Source organism: Tiliqua scincoides, chromosome 5, assembly GCF_035046505.1.
Source record: "Tiliqua scincoides isolate rTilSci1 chromosome 5, rTilSci1.hap2, whole genome shotgun sequence".
Taxonomy (NCBI): domain Eukaryota; kingdom Metazoa; phylum Chordata; class Lepidosauria; order Squamata; family Scincidae; genus Tiliqua; species Tiliqua scincoides.
Window position 1 is genome coordinate 94,069,912 of NC_089825.1, and position 22,753 is coordinate 94,092,664.

The 22,753-nt window shown below is 43.2% G+C and overlaps 1 protein-coding gene across 1 annotated transcript in view; it reads left to right on the plus strand.

Moving 5' to 3' along the window:
- LOC136652358 (uncharacterized) overlaps window positions 1-22,720 on the plus strand; it is a 24,067-nt gene extending 1,347 nt beyond the window's left edge. Inside the window, exons 2-18 of the mRNA XM_066629295.1 lie at window positions 79-163; window positions 1,119-1,280; window positions 2,699-2,860; window positions 3,937-4,098; window positions 5,466-5,627; window positions 6,402-6,548; window positions 7,504-7,665; window positions 9,084-9,245; window positions 10,322-10,483; window positions 11,851-12,012; window positions 12,787-12,933; window positions 16,731-16,892; window positions 18,206-18,421; window positions 19,196-19,342; window positions 20,318-20,479; window positions 21,898-22,059; window positions 22,542-22,720. Coding sequence (XP_066485392.1) covers window positions 79-163; window positions 1,119-1,280; window positions 2,699-2,860; window positions 3,937-4,098; window positions 5,466-5,627; window positions 6,402-6,548; window positions 7,504-7,665; window positions 9,084-9,245; window positions 10,322-10,483; window positions 11,851-12,012; window positions 12,787-12,933; window positions 16,731-16,892; window positions 18,206-18,421; window positions 19,196-19,342; window positions 20,318-20,479; window positions 21,898-22,059; window positions 22,542-22,720 — 2,703 coding nt within the window. The remainder of the gene's footprint in view (window positions 1-78; window positions 164-1,118; window positions 1,281-2,698; window positions 2,861-3,936; window positions 4,099-5,465; window positions 5,628-6,401; window positions 6,549-7,503; window positions 7,666-9,083; window positions 9,246-10,321; window positions 10,484-11,850; window positions 12,013-12,786; window positions 12,934-16,730; window positions 16,893-18,205; window positions 18,422-19,195; window positions 19,343-20,317; window positions 20,480-21,897; window positions 22,060-22,541) is intronic.
- Window positions 22,721-22,753: the final 33 nt, after the last annotated feature.

Consider the following 22,753-nt stretch of genomic DNA (forward strand, 5'->3'; position numbering starts at 1 on the left):
TTTGTTTCCTTCACAGAGCCTCTTCCTTGCCATTTCCCCTTCATTTACAATGGGAAATCATATTCTGCTTGTACTAAGGATGGATCCCCTGATAACCAACCGTGGTGCGCCACGACTGCAAACTATGACAGCGACAAAAAATGGAGGGCATGTGCTCTTCAAGGTAAGGTATTTGGTGATGGTTGGAATCTTCTTGGAAAGTCCTTATCTGGGCACTCTAGGTCCAGTCTTGGATGTTAGCCTGGTTGGGCAACTGCTCTTCCCCGCCATCCCATCACCCAAGGGAAGGGTGCAGGAGAGCAAGAGAAGGGATGGCTGCTCCTTGCAGGAGTGTCTGCTGCCACCTCTTGGTTGTTCACCCTCTATTTCCCGACAGTAGGATTAGGCATGTGCTGTTTTAAGTCAGTGTTCTTCCATCTGTGGGTTATGGATATAGGGTTCACATAGGGTTCACAATGCCTCATTTGTTAGGTAGTGGAAGCCTTTCAAAGCCCGCCTCTTACAGGAACAAAAATGGTTGAAGATTCACTCCCACTTATTTTCACAATTATCCACATCTTCCCCTAACCTAAGATGGTGATTAAAAAAAAAAACCCTTAGTAGTACTGGCACTGTACCATTCATTTAGCATTCCTGCCCATGCCTTGCCTGCTTCAATGGCTTCACTGAGATAACAGAAGAATGCCACTCCACCCAGAAGGGACAATATCACCAAGAGAAAGCACAATTTCATGGTATGTGCTAGGATCGGTGATGGGACAGTGGCACCGTGGGAGTCAATGACGGTAGTGGGGGCAGAATGGTTTCCAGGATGGGGCTGGATCAGCAGTGGGTCCCTAGTCTCTGATTGATTGATTGATTGATTGATTGATTGATTGATTGATTGATTGGGGTCATGGCAGGAAAAAGGTTGTAGACCACAGGTTTAAAGTTTACTTCTGATTAAATTTACTTCTGGTTACATCTGAAAACCCAAAGTCCAATATTAGTGAAATATTTGGAGTAACATACACATCTGTTAGCATGTCTGTCTTTCTGCAGTATTTAGTATAGTTTTCTCCCAATTGTTCTTTTTGACATCCCCTCCCTCCCCATTTTTATGCACCACACATGTGCAGATTATGAAGGGAACCTGGGGGGCCAGGCCTGTGTCTTCCCCTTCATCTACAAGAAGCGGACCTTCTACAACTGCACCAATGAAAATTCGGACGGAAGGTTCTGGTGTGCCACAACGGGGAACTACGATGAGGACGCGAAGTGGAGCTACTGCTCTGCCACAAGTAAGATAAGTGGGGATTCTAGAATAACAGCCAGTTCTAATATGCCTAAAAATGTCTCAAGCTTCACTCTCACTTATTTTACAAAATTATCCATGTCAGATTTAATATGCTGGAAAATAGGGTTGAAGTGGGAGGGGGTCATTTTATGTTAAGGCCTGTGATGAGTTGTTGGGACAATCAGTTAGAAATGAATTGAATCAAAACTGAGAAGGCTGTATAGTGTAGTCAAGAAAGTGTACCAGGAAGATACTCACAAAAGGAAACAAGGAGTAAACCAACAACCTGTACCAATGGAGAGAAGATATGTCTTTATCCTCCTCTTTTCTGTGCTTTTCTGTAAGAATTCTTCTTGAAATTGGGCTCTGGGGATATACCTGATTGTCTGCACACCTCAACCCTATTTTCCATAATGAATCCTTTGAAGTGCTCTAAGGTCTGCTCCCTTGCATCATTGGAATGGAACTACAAGTGCTTTGCATGCAGAAGCATCAAAGGTCAGTCCTGGCATTCTCCATCCAGGACTGGGAAAGACCCCTACGCTTCAAAGTGCAGCTGCCACTCAGTGTAGACCAGTGGTTCCCAACTTTTTAGCACCAGGACCCGCTTTTTAAAGCAGCACTCTATCTGGACACACCTAGGTTTACCATCATTTTAAAAAAAAATGTGATCTAGAAAGATGTATTCAATTTGTTTATAAATAATATAAATTATAAATAAATTAATAACCACCAGAAAGAAAAATCCACTAACATTTATCTTCCTATATTTACCCGTGCTTGCAAACTGCTGGAGCTCAGCTCCTGGCAGGGCAATATGCAGCTACACTATCTGTTTTTGAACAGCTGAACTTTTTAGCTATTCAGCTGTTAGAATACTGATCTTTTCATTACCCTTTGGGGAGCCACCAAATATCCAGTAGCGACCCACCAGTGGGTCCCGACTGGTAGTTTGGAGCCACAGGTGTAGACTCTACCAAGTTAGATGAACCAGTATCTGACTCAAAAGGCAACTGCCTGTGCTTTTATCTTAAACGGTTATTTGAGGAGTAGAATCGCCACAACCTGAAGAAGTACTCTTTCTCTGACTCTACTTAATGCTCCCAAAGACATTTTAAAATGTGCAAGAGCCTCTTTGCAGACTGGATTCTGGAGAGTGGAAATTGGGATTGGGGGATGCATACAAGGCAATGTTCATAACTTGCTTTCCACATTAGGCTGTAAGCAAGTTGTTGCTGACTGTGTGCTTTAAGTGGTTGCCACTGGGCAAATTAAGGGCTTGTGAAAGGTTGACTGGATCACTGGAGGTACCAGGAACTTGAATGCTTATGCCGTATTTCCAGTGTTAATTGCCTCCCAAATGCCTTGAGCTCGGTGATGGAGAACATAAGAACTTACTCTCTTTTCCTCATCTCCGTGCAGGATTATCTGCAAACTCTCAGGGGCCCTGCGTCTTCCCTTTCATCTACCATGGAAAGTCCTATTCATCTTGCACAGCAGATGGGGCATCGAAGGGACAGCTTTGGTGTTCTCTCACTAACAACTATGATGAGAGTCCCAAATGGATGTACTGTAAGACCTCAGGTAAGAAAAACAGGACAAGGGAAACTTGTTTGAAAATTATTGCCTTTCTCTGTCATTGGATTGCTCTTTTGACTTTAATTCATGATGGTCTGCATAGGCAGGCTTTCTCTAAACCCCAAGGGTTTTTTTTCTTCATAATAAACAGAGAAGTTCTATCTTTCAAGAACTAAACTACCGTACATTCCAGATGGATATTTTCAGGAAGATAATCATTCTACCCACATCCCCTCTCATGCTGACAAACAGCTGCAAACAACTTCTTGTCTCTCACCCAAGAAAACACAGTTTGTTTGTTAGATTCTTAAGGTTTCACCACTCATGGAAGCTTCCGGTGATCTTGAACGGGCGGCCTTCATTGGTTATTTTCAGGCTTAACGGCAGCTCTACCCTCTATACCAGACCTCCTGCCAAAATATCGTATTTTTTGTATTTTCATATAAGTGAGGCAAGAATACTTTATGCACAATATTGGAAAACTATAGACACTCCGTCAATAGAAGAATGGGGGATGAAAGTTATGCAATTTGCAGAGATGAACAAACTGACGACCCTACTTGAAGAGAAATCAACAGATAATTTTATGAAGAACTGGAAACCAATTATTGACGTTCTGCATGAAAGAGAGAACAATGAGTTAACGTGTTGTGGATTTGAAGATTAGATTGTAAGAGATAGAGAATATTATTTCAGAACAATAATTTCAGAAGGGCTGTTGGAGATAAAATATATATAAGGGCAGAAATTTAGATTATTCAGATAAAAAAATCTTATTAGAATATTTGACTACGCTCATGCTACAGTAATAGAGGTTTTCTTTATCTGTATTTTCTCTCTATTTTTCAATGATGTTGTTTGTTTTCCTTTTTTATTTTATTGTGTGTTTCTCGCTTTTTCTTTATTATAATAATAATGAGAAATGAAAAAAATAAAATATTTGGATTAATAACATTTTTTGAGTAACATACATGTTGCACATCCATTAGCATGTTTGTCTTTACGCAGCCTTTGAATACAGTTTTCTCCCCATCCTTCTTTTTTGACACCCCCTCCCATTTTTGTGCACCACACATCTGCAGAATATGGAGGGAACTCGGGAGGCCAGCCCTGTGTCTTCCCCTTCATCTACAGGAAGCGGACCTTCTACTCCTGCACCAATGAAAATTCAGATGGAAGGTTCTGGTGTGCCACAACGGGGAACTACGACGAGGACGCGAAGTGGAGCTACTGTGCGGACACAAGTAAGATAAGGGGGGATTCAAGAGTAACTGCCAGTTCTAATAAGTCTAAAAATAATGGGTTGAAATGGCAGGGGATCATTGTAGTTCAAGGCGGTGATTATTTGCATTGGTACAATCAATTAGAATTGAATTAGAATTAGATCAAAACTGAGAAGGGCTGTACAGTGTTGTCAGGAAAGTGTTCCAGGAAGATTAAATGACCTCTCTGATACTCACAAAAGTAAACAAGCGGCAAGTACAGATAGTATACACTTGTATAGAGAGGAGAAATTTCATTACTCTCCTGTGTCTGTGCTTTTCTGAAAAAGTTCTTGAAATTGGAATCTGGGGATATTCACATGATTGTCTGAATGCCTTCACCATAATCCCCATACTTCATCTTAAAGCATTCAGTAAGTTCTGCCCCCTTGCATCATTGGGATGGGAGGAGAGCCCATGCTTAGCATGCAGAAGCTTCTAAGATCAGTCCTGGCATTCACCATCCAGGGCTGGGAAAGACCCGTAAGCTTTGAAGTGTGGCTGCCATTCAGGGTAGACCAGTGGTTCCCAAACGTTTTAGCACCAGGACCCACTTTTTAAAGCAGGACTCTATCAGGACCACCTAGGTTTACCAGACTTTAGAAAAGGAGAACTCAAATTTTTTAATATATATATTCATAAATAATAACCACCAGAAAGAAAGACCCACAAACATTTATTTCCCTATATTTACACATATTTGCAAACTGCTGGAGCTCTGCTCCTGGCAGGGTGGATAGCAGCTACAGTATCTGATTTTTGAACAGCTGAGCTTTCAGCTATTCAGCTGTTAGTATACTGATTTTTTCATCACCTTTTGGAGACTCAACTCACACCTGGTCCCGACCCAACAGAGGGTCCTGACCCACAGTTTGAGAACCACTGATGTAGATACTACCAAGTTAGATGGACCAATATCTGACTCCAAAGGCAGCTGTCCGGGTTTTTATCTTAAATGGTTCTTTGAGGAATAGAACTGCCACAACATGAAGAAGCATCTTTCTCTGATTCAACATAATACTCCCAAGGATCTTTTAACTGGAAAATGGACCAGAGCCTCTAAGCAGACTGGATTCTGGAGGGTTGAAATTGGGATTGGGGAGATGCATACAAGGCAGTGTTCATAGCTTGCTCCCAACATTAGCAAGTTGTTGGTGATTGTGCGCTTTAAGTGAATGCCATTGGACAAGTTAAGGGCTTGTGACAAGTGGACTGGATCAGTGGAAGACCCAGGAACTTGAATGCTTCTCTATGCCACATTTCCAGTCTTAATTACTTCCCTCCCAAATAGCTAGAGCTCAATGATGGGGAAAATAAGAACTTTGTCTCTTCTCCTCACCTTCACCCAGGATTATCTGCAAACTCACAGGGGCCCTGCGTCTTCCCTTTCATCTACCGTGGAAAGTCCTATTCATCTTGCACAACAGATGGGGCATCAAAAGGACAGCTCTGGTGTTCTCTCACTAGCAACTATGATGAGAGTCCCAAATGGACCTACTGTAAGCCCTCAGGTGAGAAAAACAGGACAAGGGGAACTTGTTTGAAGATTAGAGTCTCTGTTGGAGAAAATGTGTGGGAAGAGTTTGATGAAGGGACAGGATTATACAGAGCGATGGAACCAAGGGATCTTGTGGGGCATAGGTGTTCTCTCAGCAGGACCAGGGGCATCAGGTATGGCTGTATCTTCCAGAGGAAATGTAGCTAGAATAGCAAAACACCTCTTATTGATAAGGAATCTGACAGCCCAATTCTAACCAAACTGCCCACGCCACAGTGCAGTCGCAATGAAATGGTGGCAGCTGTATCCAATGTGGGCAATAAGGCTGTTGGATGTTCCCCAAGGTAAGGGAGCTTTTGTCCCATTGCCCCAGGGTAAGCCCCAGAAGCCTCTATGGGACTACTCAACCCTGTATCAGGAGTGCGCTGGCGCAGGAAAGTGCAGCCCCATGCCAGCAGATTGGGCTTGCGAAGGGAAATGGGATCTAGCAGGAGCCTCTGCTGCCATCCCGGCCTCCCTCCTGGGTCCATTCCACCTGCCACCTGCTCCCGCACAACCATTCCCCTCCCCATTTTGCCCCACTTCCCGCCCTACCCCATCTTCTCTCCACCCTGACACGCCTCTGCGCTGCTCAGTAGAAAACGTACTGCCATCCGTGCCTGCTGCCTCTCCGATTAGAGTGAGAGGCCGGCATCCATCCGTGCTGGCAACTGACTTGCACCGGCCTAACCCAGGGGTTAGAATTGCGCCCTAAATCTCTTTCCCTTGTGCTTTGTTTCCTTCACAGAGCCTCTTCCTTGCCATTTCCCCTTCATTTACAATGGGAAATCATATTCTGCTTGTACTAAGGATGGATCCCCTGATAACCAACCGTGGTGCGCCACGACTGCAAACTATGACAGCGACAAAAAATGGAGGGCATGTGCTCTTCAAGGTAAGGTATTTGGTGATGGTTGGAATCTTCTTGGAAAGTCCTTATCTGGGCACTCTAGGTCCAGTCTTGGATGTTAGCCTGGTTGGGCAACTGCTCTTCCCCGCCATCCCATCACCCAAGGGAAGGGTGCAGGAGAGCAAGAGAAGGGATGGCTGCTCCTTGCAGGAGTGTCTGCTGCCACCTCTTGGTTGTTCACCCTCTATTTCCCGACAGTAGGATTAGGCATGTGCTGTTTTAAGTCAGTGTTCTTCCATCTGTGGGTTATGGATATAGGGTTCACATAGGGTTCACAATGCCTCATTTGTTAGGTAGTGGAAGCCTTTCAAAGCCCGCCTCTTACAGGAACAAAAATGGTTGAAGATTCACTCCCACTTATTTTCACAATTATCCACATCTTCCCCTAACCTAAGATGGTGATTAAAAAAAAAAACCCTTAGTAGTACTGGCACTGTACCATTCATTTAGCATTCCTGCCCATGCCTTGCCTGCTTCAATGGCTTCACTGAGATAACAGAAGAATGCCACTCCACCCAGAAGGGACAATATCACCAAGAGAAAGCACAATTTCATGGTATGTGCTAGGATCGGTGATGGGACAGTGGCACCGTGGGAGTCAATGACGGTAGTGGGGGCAGAATGGTTTCCAGGATGGGGCTGGATCAGCAGTGGGTCCCTAGTCTCTGATTGATTGATTGATTGATTGATTGATTGATTGATTGATTGATTGGGGTCATGGCAGGAAAAAGGTTGTAGACCACAGGTTTAAAGTTTACTTCTGATTAAATTTACTTCTGGTTACATCTGAAAACCCAAAGTCCAATATTAGTGAAATATTTGGAGTAACATACACATCTGTTAGCATGTCTGTCTTTCTGCAGTATTTAGTATAGTTTTCTCCCAATTGTTCTTTTTGACATCCCCTCCCTCCCCATTTTTATGCACCACACATGTGCAGATTATGAAGGGAACCTGGGGGGCCAGGCCTGTGTCTTCCCCTTCATCTACAAGAAGCGGACCTTCTACAACTGCACCAATGAAAATTCGGACGGAAGGTTCTGGTGTGCCACAACGGGGAACTACGATGAGGACGCGAAGTGGAGCTACTGCTCTGCCACAAGTAAGATAAGTGGGGATTCTAGAATAACAGCCAGTTCTAATATGCCTAAAAATGTCTCAAGCTTCACTCTCACTTATTTTACAAAATTATCCATGTCAGATTTAATATGCTGGAAAATAGGGTTGAAGTGGGAGGGGGTCATTTTATGTTAAGGCCTGTGATGAGTTGTTGGGACAATCAGTTAGAAATGAATTGAATCAAAACTGAGAAGGCTGTATAGTGTAGTCAAGAAAGTGTACCAGGAAGATACTCACAAAAGGAAACAAGGAGTAAACCAACAACCTGTACCAATGGAGAGAAGATATGTCTTTATCCTCCTCTTTTCTGTGCTTTTCTGTAAGAATTCTTCTTGAAATTGGGCTCTGGGGATATACCTGATTGTCTGCACACCTCAACCCTATTTTCCATAATGAATCCTTTGAAGTGCTCTAAGGTCTGCTCCCTTGCATCATTGGAATGGAACTACAAGTGCTTTGCATGCAGAAGCATCAAAGGTCAGTCCTGGCATTCTCCATCCAGGACTGGGAAAGACCCCTACGCTTCAAAGTGCAGCTGCCACTCAGTGTAGACCAGTGGTTCCCAACTTTTTAGCACCAGGACCCGCTTTTTAAAGCAGCACTCTATCTGGACACACCTAGGTTTACCATCATTTTAAAAAAAAATGTGATCTAGAAAGATGTATTCAATTTGTTTATAAATAATATAAATTATAAATAAATTAATAACCACCAGAAAGAAAAATCCACTAACATTTATCTTCCTATATTTACCCGTGCTTGCAAACTGCTGGAGCTCAGCTCCTGGCAGGGCAATATGCAGCTACACTATCTGTTTTTGAACAGCTGAACTTTTTAGCTATTCAGCTGTTAGAATACTGATCTTTTCATTACCCTTTGGGGAGCCACCAAATATCCAGTAGCGACCCACCAGTGGGTCCCGACTGGTAGTTTGGAGCCACAGGTGTAGACTCTACCAAGTTAGATGAACCAGTATCTGACTCAAAAGGCAACTGCCTGTGCTTTTATCTTAAACGGTTATTTGAGGAGTAGAATCGCCACAACCTGAAGAAGTACTCTTTCTCTGACTCTACTTAATGCTCCCAAAGACATTTTAAAATGTGCAAGAGCCTCTTTGCAGACTGGATTCTGGAGAGTGGAAATTGGGATTGGGGGATGCATACAAGGCAATGTTCATAACTTGCTTTCCACATTAGGCTGTAAGCAAGTTGTTGCTGACTGTGTGCTTTAAGTGGTTGCCACTGGGCAAATTAAGGGCTTGTGAAAGGTTGACTGGATCACTGGAGGTACCAGGAACTTGAATGCTTATGCCGTATTTCCAGTGTTAATTGCCTCCCAAATGCCTTGAGCTCGGTGATGGAGAACATAAGAACTTACTCTCTTTTCCTCATCTCCGTGCAGGATTATCTGCAAACTCTCAGGGGCCCTGCGTCTTCCCTTTCATCTACCATGGAAAGTCCTATTCATCTTGCACAGCAGATGGGGCATCGAAGGGACAGCTTTGGTGTTCTCTCACTAACAACTATGATGAGAGTCCCAAATGGATGTACTGTAAGACCTCAGGTAAGAAAAACAGGACAAGGGAAACTTGTTTGAAAATTATTGCCTTTCTCTGTCATTGGATTGCTCTTTTGACTTTAATTCATGATGGTCTGCATAGGCAGGCTTTCTCTAAACCCCAAGGGTTTTTTTTCTTCATAATAAACAGAGAAGTTCTATCTTTCAAGAACTAAACTACCGTACATTCCAGATGGATATTTTCAGGAAGATAATCATTCTACCCACATCCCCTCTCATGCTGACAAACAGCTGCAAACAACTTCTTGTCTCTCACCCAAGAAAACACAGTTTGTTTGTTAGATTCTTAAGGTTTCACCACTCATGGAAGCTTCCGGTGATCTTGAACGGGCGGCCTTCATTGGTTATTTTCAGGCTTAACGGCAGCTCTACCCTCTATACCAGACCTCCTGCCAAAATATCGTATTTTTTGTATTTTCATATAAGTGAGGCAAGAATACTTTATGCACAATATTGGAAAACTATAGACACTCCGTCAATAGAAGAATGGGGGATGAAAGTTATGCAATTTGCAGAGATGAACAAACTGACGACCCTACTTGAAGAGAAATCAACAGATAATTTTATGAAGAACTGGAAACCAATTATTGACGTTCTGCATGAAAGAGAGAACAATGAGTTAACGTGTTGTGGATTTGAAGATTAGATTGTAAGAGATAGAGAATATTATTTCAGAACAATAATTTCAGAAGGGCTGTTGGAGATAAAATATATATAAGGGCAGAAATTTAGATTATTCAGATAAAAAAATCTTATTAGAATATTTGACTACGCTCATGCTACAGTAATAGAGGTTTTCTTTATCTGTATTTTCTCTCTATTTTTCAATGATGTTGTTTGTTTTCCTTTTTTATTTTATTGTGTGTTTCTCGCTTTTTCTTTATTATAATAATAATGAGAAATGAAAAAAATAAAATATTTGGATTAATAACATTTTTTGAGTAACATACATGTTGCACATCCATTAGCATGTTTGTCTTTACGCAGCCTTTGAATACAGTTTTCTCCCCATCCTTCTTTTTTGACACCCCCTCCCATTTTTGTGCACCACACATCTGCAGAATATGGAGGGAACTCGGGAGGCCAGCCCTGTGTCTTCCCCTTCATCTACAGGAAGCGGACCTTCTACTCCTGCACCAATGAAAATTCAGATGGAAGGTTCTGGTGTGCCACAACGGGGAACTACGACGAGGACGCGAAGTGGAGCTACTGTGCGGACACAAGTAAGATAAGGGGGGATTCAAGAGTAACTGCCAGTTCTAATAAGTCTAAAAATAATGGGTTGAAATGGCAGGGGATCATTGTAGTTCAAGGCGGTGATTATTTGCATTGGTACAATCAATTAGAATTGAATTAGAATTAGATCAAAACTGAGAAGGGCTGTACAGTGTTGTCAGGAAAGTGTTCCAGGAAGATTAAATGACCTCTCTGATACTCACAAAAGTAAACAAGCGGCAAGTACAGATAGTATACACTTGTATAGAGAGGAGAAATTTCATTACTCTCCTGTGTCTGTGCTTTTCTGAAAAAGTTCTTGAAATTGGAATCTGGGGATATTCACATGATTGTCTGAATGCCTTCACCATAATCCCCATACTTCATCTTAAAGCATTCAGTAAGTTCTGCCCCCTTGCATCATTGGGATGGGAGGAGAGCCCATGCTTAGCATGCAGAAGCTTCTAAGATCAGTCCTGGCATTCACCATCCAGGGCTGGGAAAGACCCGTAAGCTTTGAAGTGTGGCTGCCATTCAGGGTAGACCAGTGGTTCCCAAACGTTTTAGCACCAGGACCCACTTTTTAAAGCAGGACTCTATCAGGACCACCTAGGTTTACCAGACTTTAGAAAAGGAGAACTCAAATTTTTTAATATATATATTCATAAATAATAACCACCAGAAAGAAAGACCCACAAACATTTATTTCCCTATATTTACACATATTTGCAAACTGCTGGAGCTCTGCTCCTGGCAGGGTGGATAGCAGCTACAGTATCTGATTTTTGAACAGCTGAGCTTTCAGCTATTCAGCTGTTAGTATACTGATTTTTTCATCACCTTTTGGAGACTCAACTCACACCTGGTCCCGACCCAACAGAGGGTCCTGACCCACAGTTTGAGAACCACTGATGTAGATACTACCAAGTTAGATGGACCAATATCTGACTCCAAAGGCAGCTGTCCGGGTTTTTATCTTAAATGGTTCTTTGAGGAATAGAACTGCCACAACATGAAGAAGCATCTTTCTCTGATTCAACATAATACTCCCAAGGATCTTTTAACTGGAAAATGGACCAGAGCCTCTAAGCAGACTGGATTCTGGAGGGTTGAAATTGGGATTGGGGAGATGCATACAAGGCAGTGTTCATAGCTTGCTCCCAACATTAGCAAGTTGTTGGTGATTGTGCGCTTTAAGTGAATGCCATTGGACAAGTTAAGGGCTTGTGACAAGTGGACTGGATCAGTGGAAGACCCAGGAACTTGAATGCTTCTCTATGCCACATTTCCAGTCTTAATTACTTCCCTCCCAAATAGCTAGAGCTCAATGATGGGGAAAATAAGAACTTTGTCTCTTCTCCTCACCTTCACCCAGGATTATCTGCAAACTCACAGGGGCCCTGCGTCTTCCCTTTCATCTACCGTGGAAAGTCCTATTCATCTTGCACAACAGATGGGGCATCAAAAGGACAGCTCTGGTGTTCTCTCACTAGCAACTATGATGAGAGTCCCAAATGGACCTACTGTAAGCCCTCAGGTGAGAAAAACAGGACAAGGGGAACTTGTTTGAAGATTAGAGTCTCTGTTGGAGAAAATGTGTGGGAAGAGTTTGATGAAGGGACAGGATTATACAGAGCGATGGAACCAAGGGATCTTGTGGGGCATAGGTGTTCTCTCAGCAGGACCAGGGGCATCAGGTATGGCTGTATCTTCCAGAGGAAATGTAGCTAGAATAGCAAAACACCTCTTATTGATAAGGAATCTGACAGCCCAATTCTAACCAAACTGCCCACGCCACAGTGCAGTCGCAATGAAATGGTGGCAGCTGTATCCAATGTGGGCAATAAGGCTGTTGGATGTTCCCCAAGGTAAGGGAGCTTTTGTCCCATTGCCCCAGGGTAAGCCCCAGAAGCCTCTATGGGACTACTCAACCCTGTATCAGGAGTGCGCTGGCGCAGGAAAGTGCAGCCCCATGCCAGCAGATTGGGCTTGCGAAGGGAAATGGGATCTAGCAGGAGCCTCTGCTGCCATCCCGGCCTCCCTCCTGGGTCCATTCCACCTGCCACCTGCTCCCGCACAACCATTCCCCTCCCCATTTTGCCCCACTTCCCGCCCTACCCCATCTTCTCTCCACCCTGACACGCCTCTGCGCTGCTCAGTAGAAAACGTACTGCCATCCGTGCCTGCTGCCTCTCCGATTAGAGTGAGAGGCCGGCATCCATCCGTGCTGGCAACTGACTTGCACCGGCCTAACCCAGGGGTTAGAATTGCGCCCTAAATCTCTTTCCCTTGTGCTTTGTTTCCTTCACAGAGCCTCTTCCTTGCCATTTCCCCTTCATTTACAATGGGAAATCATATTCTGCTTGTACTAAGGATGGATCCCCTGATAACCAACCGTGGTGCGCCACGACTGCAAACTATGACAGCGACAAAAAATGGAGGGCATGTGCTCTTCAAGGTAAGGTATTTGGTGATGGTTGGAATCTTCTTGGAAAGTCCTTATCTGGGCACTCTAGGTCCAGTCTTGGATGTTAGCCTGGTTGGGCAACTGCTCTTCCCCGCCATCCCATCACCCAAGGGAAGGGTGCAGGAGAGCAAGAGAAGGGATGGCTGCTCCTTGCAGGAGTGTCTGCTGCCACCTCTTGGTTGTTCACCCTCTATTTCCCGACAGTAGGATTAGGCATGTGCTGTTTTAAGTCAGTGTTCTTCCATCTGTGGGTTATGGATATAGGGTTCACATAGGGTTCACAATGCCTCATTTGTTAGGTAGTGGAAGCCTTTCAAAGCCCGCCTCTTACAGGAACAAAAATGGTTGAAGATTCACTCCCACTTATTTTCACAATTATCCACATCTTCCCCTAACCTAAGATGGTGATTAAAAAAAAAAACCCTTAGTAGTACTGGCACTGTACCATTCATTTAGCATTCCTGCCCATGCCTTGCCTGCTTCAATGGCTTCACTGAGATAACAGAAGAATGCCACTCCACCCAGAAGGGACAATATCACCAAGAGAAAGCACAATTTCATGGTATGTGCTAGGATCGGTGATGGGACAGTGGCACCGTGGGAGTCAATGACGGTAGTGGGGGCAGAATGGTTTCCAGGATGGGGCTGGATCAGCAGTGGGTCCCTAGTCTCTGATTGATTGATTGATTGATTGATTGATTGATTGATTGATTGATTGATTGATTGATTGATTGATTGATTGGGGTCATGGCATGAAAAAGGTTGAAGACCACAAGTTTAAAGTTTACTTCTGATTAAATTTACTTCTGGTTACATCTGAAAACCCAAAGTCCAATATTAGTGAAATATTTGGAGTAACATACACATCTGTTAGCATGTCTGTCTTTCTGCAGTATTTAGTATAGTTTTCTCCCAATTGTTCTTTTTGACATCCCCTCCCTCCCCATTTTTATGCACCACACATGTGCAGATTATGAAGGGAACCTGGGGGGCCAGGCCTGTGTCTTCCCCTTCATCTACAAGAAGCGGACCTTCTACAACTGCACCAATGAAAATTCGGACGGAAGGTTCTGGTGTGCCACAACGGGGAACTACGATGAGGACGCGAAGTGGAGCTACTGCTCTGCCACAAGTAAGATAAGTGGGGATTCTAGAATAACAGCCAGTTCTAATATGCCTAAAAATGTCTCAAGCTTCACTCTCACTTATTTTACAAAATTATCCATGTCAGATTTAATATGCTGGAAAATAGGGTTGAAGTGGGAGGGGGTCATTTTATGTTAAGGCCTGTGATGAGTTGTTGGGACAATCAGTTAGAAATGAATTGAATCAAAACTGAGAAGGCTGTATAGTGTAGTCAAGAAAGTGTACCAGGAAGATACTCACAAAAGGAAACAAGGAGTAAACCAACAACCTGTACCAATGGAGAGAAGATATGTCTTTATCCTCCTCTTTTCTGTGCTTTTCTGTAAGAATTCTTCTTGAAATTGGGCTCTGGGGATATACCTGATTGTCTGCCCACCTCAACCCTATTTTCCATAATGAATCCTTTGAAGTGCTCTAAGGTCTGCTCCCTTGCATCATTGGAATGGAACTACAAGTGCTTTGCATGCAGAAGCATCAAAGGTCAGTCCTGGCATTCTCCATCCAGGACTGGGAAAGACCCCTACGCTTCAAAGTGCAGCTGCCACTCAGTGTAGACCAGTGGTTCCCAACTTTTTAGCACCAGGACCCGCTTTTTAAAGCAGCACTCTATCTGGACACACCTAGGTTTACCATCATTTTAAAAAAAAATGTGATCTAGAAAGATGTATTCAATTTGTTTATAAATAATATAAATTATAAATAAATTAATAACCACCAGAAAGAAAAATCCACTAACATTTATCTTCCTATATTTACCCGTGCTTGCAAACTGCTGGAGCTCAGCTCCTGGCAGGGCAATATGCAGCTACACTATCTGTTTTTGAACAGCTGAACTTTTTAGCTATTCAGCTGTTAGAATACTGATCTTTTCATTACCCTTTGGGGAGCCACCAAATATCCAGTAGCGACCCACCAGTGGGTCCCGACTGGTAGTTTGGAGCCACAGGTGTAGACTCTACCAAGTTAGATGAACCAGTATCTGACTCAAAAGGCAACTGCCTGTGCTTTTATCTTAAACGGTTATTTGAGGAGTAGAATCGCCACAACCTGAAGAAGTACTCTTTCTCTGACTCTACTTAATGCTCCCAAAGACATTTTAAAATGTGCAAGAGCCTCTTTGCAGACTGGATTCTGGAGAGTGGAAATTGGGATTGGGGGATGCATACAAGGCAATGTTCATAACTTGCTTTCCACATTAGGCTGTAAGCAAGTTGTTGCTGACTGTGTGCTTTAAGTGGTTGCCACTGGGCAAATTAAGGGCTTGTGAAAGGTTGACTGGATCACTGGAGGTACCAGGAACTTGAATGCTTATGCCGTATTTCCAGTGTTAATTGCCTCCCAAATGCCTTGAGCTCGGTGATGGAGAACATAAGAACTTACTCTCTTTTCCTCATCTCCGTGCAGGATTATCTGCAAACTCTCAGGGGCCCTGCGTCTTCCCTTTCATCTACCATGGAAAGTCCTATTCATCTTGCACAGCAGATGGGGCATCGAAGGGACAGCTTTGGTGTTCTCTCACTAACAACTATGATGAGAGTCCCAAATGGATGTACTGTAAGACCTCAGGTAAGAAAAACAGGACAAGGGAAACTTGTTTGAAAATTATTGCCTTTCTCTGTCATTGGATTGCTCTTTTGACTTTAATTCATGATGGTCTGCATAGGCAGGCTTTCTCTAAACCCCAAGGGTTTTTTTTCTTCATAATAAACAGAGAAGTTCTATCTTTCAAGAACTAAACTACCGTACATTCCAGATGGATATTTTCAGGAAGATAATCATTCTACCCACATCCCCTCTCATGCTGACAAACAGCTGCAAACAACTTCTTGTCTCTCACCCAAGAAAACACAGTTTGTTTGTTAGATTCTTAAGGTTTCACCACTCATGGAAGCTTCCGGTGATCTTGAACGGGCGGCCTTCATTGGTTATTTTCAGGCTTAACGGCAGCTCTACCCTCTATACCAGACCTCCTGCCAAAATATCGTATTTTTTGTATTTTCATATAAGTGAGGCAAGAATACTTTATGCACAATATTGGAAAACTATAGACACTCCGTCAATAGAAGAATGGGGGATGAAAGTTATGCAATTTGCAGAGATGAACAAACTGACGACCCTACTTGAAGAGAAATCAACAGATAATTTTATGAAGAACTGGAAACCAATTATTGACGTTCTGCATGAAAGAGAGAACAATGAGTTAACGTGTTGTGGATTTGAAGATTAGATTGTAAGAGATAGAGAATATTATTTCAGAACAATAATTTCAGAAGGGCTGTTGGAGATAAAATATATATAAGGGCAGAAATTTAGATTATTCAGATAAAAAAATCTTATTAGAATATTTGACTACGCTCATGCTACAGTAATAGAGGTTTTCTTTATCTGTATTTTCTCTCTATTTTTCAATGATGTTGTTTGTTTTCCTTTTTTATTTTATTGTGTGTTTCTCGCTTTTTCTTTATTATAATAATAATGAGAAATGAAAAAAATAAAATATTTGGATTAATAACATTTTTTGAGTAACATACATGTTGCACATCCATTAGCATGTTTGTCTTTACGCAGCCTTTGAATACAGTTTTCTCCCCATCCTTCTTTTTTGACACCCCCTCCCATTTTTGTGCACCACACATCTGCAGAATATGGAGGGAACTCGGGAGGCCAGCCCTGTGTCTTCCCCTTCATCTACAGGAAGCGGACCTTCTACTCCTGCACCAATGAAAATTCAGATGGAAGGTTCTGGTGTGCCACAACGGGGAACTACGACGAGGACGCGAAGTGGAGCTACTGTGCGGACACAAGTAAGATAAGGGGGGATTCAAGAGTAACTGCCAGTTCTAATAAGTCTAAAAATAATGGGTTGAAATGGCAGGGGATCATTGTAGTTCAAGGCGGTGATTATTTGCATTGGTACAATCAATTAGAATTGAATTAGAATTAGATCAAAACTGAGAAGGGCTGTACAGTGTTGTCAGGAAAGTGTTCCAGGAAGATTAAATGACCTCTCTGATACTCACAAAAGTAAACAAGCGGCAAGTACAGATAGTATACACTTGTATAGAGAGGAGAAATTTCATTACTCTCCTGTGTCTGTGCTTTTCTGAAAAAGTTCTTGAAATTGGAATCTGGGGATATTCACATGATTGTCTGAATGCCTTCACCATAATCCCCATATTTCATCTTAAAGCATTCAGTAAGTTCTGCCCCCTTGCATCATTGGGATGGGAGGAGAGCCCATGCTTAGCATGCAGAAGCTTCTAAGATCAGTCCTGGCATTCACCATCCAGGGCTGGGAAAGACCCGTAAGCTTTGAAGTGTGGCTGCCATTCAGGGTAGACCAGTGGTTCCCAAACGTTTTAGCACCAGGACCCACTTTTTAAAGCAGGACTCTATCAGGACCACCTAGGTTTACCAGACTTTAGAAAAGGAGAACTCAATTTTTTTTATATATATATTCATAAATAATAACCACCAGAAAGAAAGACCCACAAACATTTATTTCCCTATATTTACACATATTTGCAAACTGCTGGAGCTCTGCTCCTGGCAGGGTGGATAGCAGCTACAGTATCTGATTTTTGAACAGCTGAGCTTTCAGCTATTCAGCTGTTAGTATACTGATTTTTTCATCACCTTTTGGAGACTCAACTCACACCTGGTCCCGACCCAACAGAGGGTCCTGACCCACAGTTTGAGAACCACTGATGTAGATACTACCAAGTTAGATGGACCAATATCTGACTCCAAAGGCAGCTGTCCGGGTTTTTATCTTAAATGGTTCTTTGAGGAATAGAACTGCCACAACATGAAGAAGCATCTTTCTCTGATTCAACATAATACTCCCAAGGATCTTTTAACTGGAAAATGGACCAGAGCCTCTAAGCAGACTGGATTCTGGAGGGTTGAAATTGGGATTGGGGAGATGCATACAAGGCAGTGTTCATAGCTTGCTCCCAACATTAGCAAGTTGTTGGTGATTGTGCGCTTTAAGTGAATGCCATTGGACAAGTTAAGGGCTTGTGACAAGTGGACTGGATCAGTGGAAGACCCAGGAACTTGAATGCTTCTCTATGCCACATTTCCAGTCTTAATTACTTCCCTCCCAAATAGCTAGAGCTCAATGATGGGGAAAATAAGAACTTTGTCTCTTCTCCTCACCTTCACCCAGGATTATCTGCAAACTCACAGGGGCCCTGCGTCTTCCCTTTCATCTACCGTGGAAAGTCCTATTCATCTTGCACAACAGATGGGGCATCAAAAGGACAGCTCTGGTGTTCTCTCACTAGCAACTATGATGAGAGTCCCAAATGGACCTACTGTAAGCCCTCAGGTGAGAAAAACAGGACAAGGGGAACTTGTTTGAAGATTAGAGTCTCTGTTGGAGAAAATGTGTGGGAAGAGTTTGATGAAGGGACAGGATTATACAGAGCGATGGAACCAAGGGATCTTGTGGGGCATAGGTGTTCTCTCTGCAGGACCAGGGGCATCAGGCATGGCTGTATCTTCCAGAGGAAATGTAGCTAGAATAGCAAAACACCTCTTATTGATAAGGAATCTGACAGCCCAATTCTAACCAAACTGCCCACGCCACAGTGCAGTCGCAATGAAATGGTGGCAGCTGTATCCAATGTGGGCAATAAGGCTGTTGGATGTTCCCCAAGGTAAGGGAGCTTTTGTCCCATTGCCCCAGGGTAAGCCCCAGAAGCCTCTATGGGACTACTCAACCCTGTATCAGGAGTGCGCTGGCGCAGGAAAGTGCAGCCCCATGCCAGCAGATTGGGCTTGCGAAGGGAAATGGGATCTAGCAGGAGCCTCTGCTGCCATCCCGGCCTCCCTCCTGGGTCCATTCCACCTGCCACCTGCTCCCGCACAACCATTCCCCTCCCCATTTTGCCCCACTTCCCGCCCTACCCCATCTTCTCTCCACCCTGACACGCCTCTGCGCTGCTCAGTAGAAAACGTACTGCCATCCGTGCCTGCTGCCTCTCCGATTAGAGTGAGAGGCCGGCATCCATCCGTGCTGGCAACTGACTTGCACCGGCCTAACCCAGGGGTTAGAATTGCGCCCTAAATCTCTTTCCCTTGTGCTTTGTTTCCTTCACAGAGCCTCTTCCTTGCCATTTCCCCTTCATTTACAATGGGAAATCATATTCTGCTTGTACTAAGGATGGATCCCCTGATAACCAACCGTGGTGCGCCACGACTGCAAACTATGACAGCGACAAAAAATGGAGGGCATGTGCTCTTCAAGGTAAGGTATTTGGTGATGGTTGGAATCTTCTTGAAAAGTCCTTATCTGGGCACTCTAGGTCCAGTCTTGGATGTTAGCCTGGTTGGGCAACTGCTCTTCCCCGCCATCCCATCACCCAAGGGAAGGGTGCAGGAGAGCAAGAGAAGGGATGGCTGCTCCTTGCAGGAGTGTCTGCTGCCACCTCTTGGTTGTTCACCCTCTATTTCCTGGCAGTAGGATTAGGCATGCGCTGTTTTAAGTCAGTGTTCTTCCATCTGTGGGTTATGGATATAGGGTTCACATAGGGTTCACAATGCCTCATTTGTTAGGTAGTGGAAGCCTTTCAAAGCCCGCCTCTTACAGGAACAAAAATGGTTGAAGATTCACTCCCACTTATTTTCACAATTATCCACATCTTCCCCTAACCTAAGATGGTGATTAAAAAAAAAAACCCTTAGTAGTACTGGCACTGTACCATTCATTTAGCATTCCTGCCCATGCCTTGCCTGCTTCAATGGCTTCACTAAGATAACAGAAGAATGCCACTCCACCCAGAAAGGACAATATCACCAAGAGAAAGCACAATTTCATGGTATGTGCTAGGATCGGTGATGGGACAGTGGCACCGTGGGAGTCAATGACGGTAGTGGGGGCAGAATGGTTTCCAGGATGGGGCTGGATCAGCAGTGGGTCCCTAGTCTCTGATTGATTGATTGATTGATTGATTGATTGATTGATTGATTGATTGATTGATTGATTGATTGATTGGGGTCATGGCAGGAAAAAGGTTGAAGACCACAGGTTTAAAGTTTACTTCTGATTAAATTTACTTCTGGTTACATCTGAAAACCCAAAGTCCAATATTAGTGAAATATTTGGAGTAACATACACATCTGTTAGCATGTCTGTCTTTCTGCAGTATTTAGTATAGTTTTCTCCCAATTGTTCTTTTTGACATCCCCTCCCTCCCCATTTTTATGCACCACACATGTGCAGATTATGAAGGGAACCTGGGGGGCCAGGCCTGTGTCTTCCCCTTCATCTACAAGAAGCGGACCTTCTACAACTGCACCAATGAAAATTCGGACGGAAGGTTCTGGTGTGCCACAACGGGGAACTACGATGAGGACGCGAAGTGGAGCTACTGCTCTGCCACAAGTAAGATAAGTGGGGATTCTAGAATAACAGCCAGTTCTAATATGCCTAAAAATGTCTCAAGCTTCACTCTCACTTATTTTACAAAATTATCCATGTCAGATTTAATATGCTGGAAAATAGGGTTGAAGTGGGAGGGGGTCATTTTATGTTAAGGCCTGTGATGAGTTGTTGGGACAATCAGTTAGAAATGAATTGAATCAAAACTGAGAAGGCTGTATAGTGTAGTCAAGAAAGTGTACCAGGAAGATACTCACAAAAGGAAACAAGGAGTAAACCAACAACCTGTACCAATGGAGAGAAGATATGTCTTTATCCTCCTCTTTTCTGTGCTTTTCTGTAAGAATTCTTCTTGAAATTGGGCTCTGGGGATATACCTGATTGTCTGCCCACCTCAACCCTATTTTCCATAATGAATCCTTTGAAGTGCTCTAAGGTCTGCTCCCTTGCATCATTGGAATGGAACTACAAGTGCTTTGCATGCAGAAGCATCAAAGGTCAGTCCTGGCATTCTCCATCCAGGACTGGGAAAGACCCCTACGCTTCAAAGTGCAGCTGCCACTCAGTGTAGACCAGTGGTTCCCAACTTTTTAGCACCAGGACCCGCTTTTTAAAGCAGCACTCTATCTGGACACACCTAGGTTTACCATCATTTAAAAAAAAAATGTGATCTAGAAAGATGTATTCAATTTGTTTATAAATAATATAAATTATAAATAAATTAATAACCACCAGAAAGAAAAATCCACTAACATTTATCTTCCTATATTTACCCGTGCTTGCAAACTGCTGGAGCTCAGCTCCTGGCAGGGCAATATGAAGCTACACTATCTGTTTTTGAACAGCTGAACTTTTTAGCTATTCAGCTGTTAGAATACTGATCTTTTCATTACCCTTTGGGGAGCCACCAAATATCCAGTAGCGACCCACCAGTGGGTCCCGACTGGTAGTTTGGAGCCACAGGTGTAGACTCTACCAAGTTAGATGAACCAGTATCTGACTCAAAAGGCAACTGCCTGTGCTTTTATCTTAAACGGTTATTTGAGGAGTAGAATCGCCACAACCTGAAGAAGTACTCTTTCTCTGACTCTACTTAATGCTCCCAAAGACATTTTAAAATGTGCAAGAGCCTCTTTGCAGACTGGATTCTGGAGAGTGGAAATTGGGATTGGGGGATGCATACAAGGCAATGTTCATAACTTGCTTTCCACATTAGGCTGTAAGCAAGTTGTTGCTGACTGTGTGCTTTAAGTGGTTGCCACTGGGCAAATTAAGGGCTTGTGAAAGGTTGACTGGATCACTGGAGGTACCAGGAACTTGAATGCTTATGCCGTATTTCCAGTGTTAATTGCCTCCCAAATGCCTTGAGCTCGGTGATGGAGAACATAAGAACTTACTCTCTTTTCCTCATCTCCGTGCAGGATTATCTGCAAACTCTCAGGGGCCCTGCGTCTTCCCTTTCATCTACCATGGAAAGTCCTATTCATCTTGCACAGCAGATGGGGCATCGAAGGGACAGCTTTGGTGTTCTCTCACTAACAACTATGATGAGAGTCCCAAATGGATGTACTGTAAGACCTCAGGTAAGAAAAACAGGACAAGGGAAACTTGTTTGAAAATTATTGCCTTTCTCTGTCATTGGATTGCTCTTTTGACTTTAATTCATGATGGTCTGCATAGGCAGGCTTTCTCTAAACCCCAAGGGTTTTTTTTCTTCATAATAAACAGAGAAGTTCTATCTTTCAAGAACTAAACTACCGTACATTCCAGATGGATATTTTCAGGAAGATAATCATTCTACCCACATCCCCTCTCATGCTGACAAACAGCTGCAAACAACTTCTTGTCTCTCACCCAAGAAAACACAGTTTGTTTGTTAGATTCTTAAGGTTTCACCACTCATGGAAGCTTCCGGTGATCTTGAACGGGCGGCCTTCATTGGTTATTTTCAGGCTTAACGGCAGCTCTACCCTCTATACCAGACCTCCTGCCAAAATATCGTATTTTTTGTATTTTCATATAAGTGAGGCAAGAATACTTTATGCACAATATTGGAAAACTATAGACACTCCGTCAATAGAAGAATGGGGGATGAAAGTTATGCAATTTGCAGAGATGAACAAACTGACGACCCTACTTGAAGAGAAATCAACAGATAATTTTATGAAGAACTGGAAACCAATTATTGACGTTCTGCATGAAAGAGAGAACAATGAGTTAACGTGTTGTGGATTTGAAGATTAGATTGTAAGAGATAGAGAATATTATTTCAGAACA